The 7,156-nt window shown below is 41.1% G+C and overlaps 1 protein-coding gene across 1 annotated transcript in view; it reads right to left on the bottom strand.

Moving 5' to 3' along the window:
* Window positions 1-481: 481 nt before the first annotated feature.
* LOC126271996 (F-box/WD repeat-containing protein 5) overlaps window positions 482-7,156 on the bottom strand; it is a 91,266-nt gene continuing 84,591 nt past the window's right edge. The window contains exons 8-9 of the mRNA XM_049974479.1: window positions 3,006-3,218; window positions 482-1,442 (exon numbers count right to left, since the gene is read on the bottom strand). Of these exons, the coding sequence (XP_049830436.1) occupies window positions 1,175-1,442; window positions 3,006-3,218 (481 nt within the window). The 3' untranslated portion in view covers window positions 482-1,174. The remainder of the gene's footprint in view (window positions 1,443-3,005; window positions 3,219-7,156) is intronic.

Below are 7,156 nucleotides of genomic sequence, written 5' to 3'. Positions count from 1 at the left end.
GTAGATCACATAACTAATGTGGAAGTATTGAATAGGATTGGGGAGAAGAGAAGTTTGTGGCACAACTTGACAAGAAGAAGGGATCGGTTGGTAGGACATGTTCTGAGGCATCAAGGGATCACAAATTTAGCATTGGAGGGCAGCGTGGAGGGTAAAAATCGTAGAGGGAGACCAAGAGATGACTACACTACGCAGATTCAGAAGGATGTAGGTTGCAGTGGGTACTGGAAGATGAAGAGGCTTGCGCAGGATAGAGTAGCATGGAGAGCTGCATCAAACCAGTCTCAGGACTGAAGACCACAACAACAACACAACCTTGAGCCTTCAACTTTCCCTGCGTGTGTGTGTGTGTGTGTGTGTGTGTGTGTGTGTGTGTGTGTGTGTGTGGCACGCGCGCAAGTGTGCTTTTTTTTCCTGTAGTCATGTTCAAGAAAATTGACTTATTTACAGGGACAGAAAAAACATGTTAATAGCCAATCAATCACTTTTGCAGTAAGTATTGCATTTTTATTTATCATTACATAGCGCCATTTGTAATTTCAGACATTTGCCTTTTTTTTTTAGGCAACAGTTCCGTATATTCTTCAGACTTCAGCATAAAATTCAAAAAAATCATCATAGATTCATAAAAAAGCAGCAAGTAATATTACATGCCGTGAAATATCAGTTTGTACATGAGGAGATATGAAAATATAATAAAAGTGTGATAACAAGCTGAGTCAAGTTGCTTATAAATCATCACATCAAATTTAACAAAATTTAAATCTAATGTGAATGAAGAGTGATGGTTCATTAGTACAATTCTTAGATACTAAACTTTGTGAACAGAAGATGCCATTTTTATAAGTATATAATAAAGCACACATCAAAATCCTGTCATACTTCCTAACTTTTTTACCTTTTCAATAAAATGTCTTAGACAAAAGAATACTTTTGTGTCTTATAAGTTTGCATTGTGATATTTACTTTTTCTTCTTTACACGTATAATGAAAATCTAAGTTATCACTAATAGTGAATGATAAACATGAAGCATAATTATGTGATCTGCACATAGTGCATTTTAAGTATTTTCCAGCATCTGGATATCTATATAAACAAGACAGATCTACGAAGTAATAAAATATTACAGTTATCATGTACATAAATATTTGACATGTATTAAATAGACCACAGTCATAACAGTTTTCTACTTTTAAGATTGGTTCTTTTTCTATCACATGTTTCGATTCCTTGTTGCAGGGAACTTCTGTCAAGACTCAAGCTCTTCACTTTATTTCTTGATCTCCAGACTTTCACTGTGTAATCATCAGAGGCTGTTACTAACATTTCAGGATCTGCTGGGTTGAATGCAACACAGCTCACAACATCCGAATGTGGAAATTTAGCTAGACATATACCATAATGACGATCCCATAAATAGCCATGTCTGTCTTCTGCACCACTGAAATTTAGAATAAAAATCTTATTTTTGATTGTATAAGGATTTTAAAAAAGAAATTAATTGCAATAAGGGTTAAACATGGTGATTCCAGGACAGAAAATAAATTTCTATACAGGGATAGGTCGCTATTCACCAAACAAAGAATGGTGGTGGTAATAGCAGGCAGGAACTAGGAAAAGTCTGTTATTAGTGGAAGGAGGTGGGTGGGCGGGGGGGAGGGGGGGGGGGGGCAAGGGGAGGGAAAAGACAAAGAGAGAGAGAGAGAGAGAGAGAGAGAGAGAGAGAGAGAGAGAGAGAACTTTATGAGAAACATCACTCATCGGCTTAGCACTTTTTCCTAATTCCTGTTTGCTACTATTTTAGTGTGCCAATAGTAATGTATTTGTAAAGTCAATTAAAGTGAGAAGTATAAAAAGAGGATTCTCGTTTTCTACAGCAGCTGTACATGGGACATTTATATTGCAAGCATGTCCATCATTAAATGCGGACCACATCAAGGTCAAGTTAGAGCCATCTCAGACTGGTTGACTCTGGTACCTCCTTCTTCACCTTTGTTTACCTTCATCCTCCTACAGGTGGGTCTTTTTATCCTGGGTTCTTAGTGAACAGCCATTCCTTTTTAACCTTCCCCAAGCTACCTCTCTCTCCTCCTTGATGAAGGAAATACTAGTTCTGAAAGCTAGGTAGTGTGTCCCATTTACTTTTGAATTTGTCTATCGACAGTACTGCACATATTGTCTCCTGAAAGTAAGTGGGCCTGCTGGCCAACAATTCGGTTTCATAATTGGTTTCCAAGTTATTGCAAGATTAATATAATGATTTCCTCAAATGATCAGCATGATCAGATTCTGAGTACAACAAAAGCAAAAAAAAAATTGTCCTTGTTATATAAAGCATCCTCTTTAATATAACATTCTAATTTATGTGTAAGGAAAACAAACATTTTGTAAATAAAATAGAAAGAAACTTCCACATGGGAAAAATATATAAAATCGAAGATTCCAAGACTTACCAAGCGGGAAAGTGCCGGTAGACAGGCACAATAAATAAAACACACACACACACACACACACACACACACATCCATCCGCACATACACAGACACAAGCAGACATGACAAGCAGCGCGCGCGCGCGCGCACACACACACACACACACACACACACACACACACACACATCCATTCGCACATACACAGACACAAGCAGACATTTTCTGCTTGTCATGTCTGCTTGTGTCTGTGTATGTGCGGATGGATATATATGTGTGTGTGTGTGCGCGCGCGCGCGCGCGCGCGCGCGCAAGTGTACACCTGTCCTTTTTCCCCCTAAGGTAAGTCTTTCCGCTCCCGGGATTGGAATGACTCCTTACCCTCTCCCTTAAAAACCCACATCCTTTTGTCATTCCCTCTCCTTCCCTCTTTCCTGAAGAAGCAACCGTCGGTTGCGAAAGCTAGAAATTCTGTGTGTGTGTTTTATTTATTGTGCCTGTTTACCGGCACTTTCCCGCTTGGTAAGTCTTGGAATCTTTGTTTTTATATATATAAAACAAACATTTGTATTACCTGGCTACATATTCATCAGATACATCAAGGAAGATGAAGAAACATTCATTATTTGGTGTATATGCTTTGTGAGATCGTAACATTGTTCCCACTTCTTTCAGGGTAACTAAATCTATAACATGAATGTCAATTTCTTGAGCTATGGGTGGTGGATCCAATGGATTTGTAATAACGTATCCTCTGGGCCATGGTCTGGTGTTTACGTAGAGATACCTGCCAGAATAGATAAATAATTTGAGAAAGTTTTCCTTTATAACTAGTGAGAGCTTAAAAGTAGTCTTGACTGACATTATGAAATCATTTATGGTCTGCATTATGATTTACAATATTTTTATTTACCAACATTAATACCCATTTTCTGACAAAGTTCACCGACCTAAGACAAAAATTGAGATAACACATGTTTAAATGCCACTGTGTTTTAACAATGCACTGATTCATCACTTGATATAACAATATTTTTCATACTCCATTACTTATGTGATGCTTATATTTTGTAGGTTTTAGTGGAAGGTAGAATACATACCTGACATCAAGTTTCTGTTGTTTCCTGATGCTATAGTACCCAAAAAAGTTTGTTATACACAAACCACAGAAAGCGTGTATGCGTATACACAGTAAATAAAGTGCTGTGTTACTTTCTAGAGAAAAACAAATTATGCCTTTTCGATGCCCAGTACAACATCAACAAAAAAATACAACAGTAGGGTTTGTATACTCTCTGCAGAAAGTGTCAGGAAACTTCAGGATCAAAGATACTATGTGCAAACAGTACCTCAAGTAATTCTGAAATGTTTTATTGCCTTCCTATGCACAAATTTATTTAGTCACGCTATAACAATACTCTAGAGGAAACAAAGCATTCAAGTTATTTTTAATACTGAACATCTTGCTTCATTTTCTGAAAATGATATTTTAATATTAAATAATACTAAACATGTTTTAATTTGTGAGGGCATTCCTTAATAAAAAAAGTAATTCAAATGAATAATAGTAAAATGCTTATTTTAAAGAAAAAGTTTTTATATTTTACTGTAACACCGTTACATAGCACCACTAGGGATTCTTTGATGACAGCTGTAATCAACATCAGTAGTTGACAACAAAATCATGTTCTTATGTGCATGCATTTTTCCTCAGTTGCACCCCATCAATTAATCGTTGTACACCTTAATTAACTACTTCTGCAAATAAATATTTTTGTCTACTTTCACATAGATTTTCATACAGCTCCTTGGTATAGTCCACAAAAAAACAATACCCTGTCCAATACAGCTCACATTTTAACACAAATATACAACACTACACACGTGTTACAACTTGGAGCAATTTATTTCATTTTTTCCTTCTTTTCTGTAATAACATTGTTGTCATCATTTCAAATACACTCCTGGAAATTGAAATAAGAACATCGTGAATTCATTGTCCCAGGAAGGGGAAACTTTATTGACACATTCCTGGGGTCAGATACATCACATGATCACACTGACAGAACCACAGGCACATAGACACAGGCAACAGAGATGTGCACAATGTCGGCACTAGTACAGTGTATATCCACCTTTCGCAGCAATGCAGGCTGCTATTCTCCCATGGAGACGATCGTAGAGATGCTGTATGTAGTCCTGTGGAACGGCTTGCCATGCCATTTCCACCTGGCGCCTCAGTTGGACCAGCGTTCGTGCTGGACGTGCAGACCGCGTGAGACGACGCTTCATCCAGTCCCAAACATGCTCAATGGGGGACAGATCCGGAGATCTTGCTGGCCAGGGTAGTTGACTTACACCTTCTAGAGCACGTTGGGTGGCACGGGATACATGCGGACGTGCATTTTCCTGTTGGAACAGCAAGTTCCCTTGCCGGTCTAGGAATGGTAGAACGATGGGTTCGATGACGGTTTGGATGTACCGTGCACTATTCAGTGTCCCCTCGACGATCACCAGAGGTGCGCGGCCAGTGTAGGAGATCGCTCCCCACACCATGATGCCGGGTGTTGGCCCCGAGTGCCTCGGTCCTATGCAATCCTGATTGTGGCGCTCAGGTGCACGGCGCCAAACACGCATACGACCGTCATTGGCACCAAGGCAGAAGCGACTCTCATCGCTGAAGACGACACGTCTCCATTCGTCCCTCCATTCAAGCCTGTCGCGACACCACTGGAGGCGGGCTGCACGATGTTGGGGCGTGAGCGGAAGACGGCCTAACGGTGTGCGGGACCGTAGCCCAGCTTCATGGAGACAGTTGCGAATGGTCCTCGCTGATACCCCAGGAGCAACAGTGTCCCTAATTTGCTGGGAAGTGGTGGTGCGGTCCCCTATGGCACTGCGTAGGATCCTACGGTCTTGGCGTGCATCCGTGCGTCGCTGCGGTCCGGTCCTAGGTCGACGGGCACGTGCACCTTCTGCCGACCACTGGCGACAACATCGATGTACTGTGGAGACCTCACGCCCCACGTGTTGAGCAATTCGGCGGTACGTCCACCCGGCCTCCCGCATGCCCACTATACGCCCTCGCTCAAAGTCCGTCAACTGCACATACGGTTCACGTCCACACTGTGGCGACATGCTACCAGTGTTAAAGACTGCAATGGAGCTCCGTATGCCACGGCAAACTGGCTGACACTGACAGCGGCGGTGCACAAATGCTGCGCAGCTAGCGCCATTCGACGGCCAACACCGCGGTTCCTCGTGTGTCCGCTGTGCCGTGCGTGTGATCATTGCTTGTACAGCCCTCTCGCAGTGTCCGGAGCGAGTACAGTGGGTCTGACACACTGGTGTCAATGTGTTCTTTTTTCCATTTCCAGGAGTGTACATATGTAAAGTGGTTTGTATTATGAAACTATTTACTTTGAAAAACCCAACTGAAAATGTGGTGTTGCCACTGGTACCTTGTTCAGATCAGATAGATAAACCTTTCCACTGTATAAATAATATCTGAGAGACTGAGTAGACTGATAGGGAAAGCAAGTACCATGCAGGAAGTTGGCAATGTGTGTTACACAGATGGTATGTACTGAGCAGACAGTTACGTTGGGACCATTTCTCATAACTCTGCAGGTGGGAACAGGTACTACAACATGTTCTTGGTTCTCACCACCCACCTGGCCTAACTTTAATTTCTGTGGTCTCACAGCATTTCTTCAGAGTAGCTACTCCTTTCTTCATGCCCTTTTAGCTTTCTCCATCTTTCATTTTCTCTCCTGTCTATATTTTTCACTGTTGTCCTGTATAAGATGAACACCAACAAAAGCAAAATAAGGATAATGGAATGTAGTCGAATTAAGTCGGGTGATGCTGAGGGAATTAGATTAGGAAATGAGACACTTAAAGTAGTAAAGGAGTTTTGCTATTTGGGGAGCAAAATAACTGATGAGGGTCGAAGTAGAGATATAAAATGTAGACTGGTAATGGCAAGGAAAGCATTTCTGAAGAAGAGAAATTTGTTAACATCGAGTATAGGTTTAAGTGTCAGGAAGTCGTTTCTGAAAGTATTTCTATGGAGTGTAGCCATTTATGGAAGTGAAACATGGATGATAAATAGTTTGGACAAGAAGAGAATAAAAGCTTTCGGAATGTGGTGCTACAGAAGAATGCTAAAGATTAGATGGGTAGATCATATAACTAATGAGGAAGTATTGAATAGGATTGGGGAGAAGAGAAGTTTGTGGCACAACTTGACTAGAAGAAGGGATCAGTTGGTAGGGCATGTTCTGAGGCATCAAGGGATCACCAGTTTAGTATTGGAGGGCAGTGTGGAGGGTAAACATCGTAGAGGGAGACCAAGAGATGAATACACTAAGCATATTCAGAAGGATGTAGGTTGCAGTAGGTACTGGGAGATGAAGAAGCTTGCACAGGATAGAGTAGCATGGAGAGCTGCATCAAACCAGTCTCAGGACTGAAGACCACAACAACAATGTCCTCCCACCTATAAGGCACTTAACTTTTTGCTCTTATTAACTCATGAATTATGTTTCAGCAGTAATCTCTGTGTTGCATACACCCTATTTTCCACCTTTAAGCTCTCAGGTTTTCAAATCTTGTCCAGCACAGTCCTCAACAATCATTCTTGCCTTCTCATTCCAACTGATAAGTTTCCCCTAATTCTGGGTTCTGAGCAAATTTTCTGAACTCTACCCCTTTTCCTGAACC

Source organism: Schistocerca gregaria, chromosome 5 (assembly GCF_023897955.1).
Source record: "Schistocerca gregaria isolate iqSchGreg1 chromosome 5, iqSchGreg1.2, whole genome shotgun sequence".
NCBI classification, from domain to species: Eukaryota; Metazoa; Arthropoda; class Insecta; order Orthoptera; family Acrididae; genus Schistocerca; species Schistocerca gregaria.
This window is presented reverse-complemented; position numbering and strand designations above follow the sequence as displayed.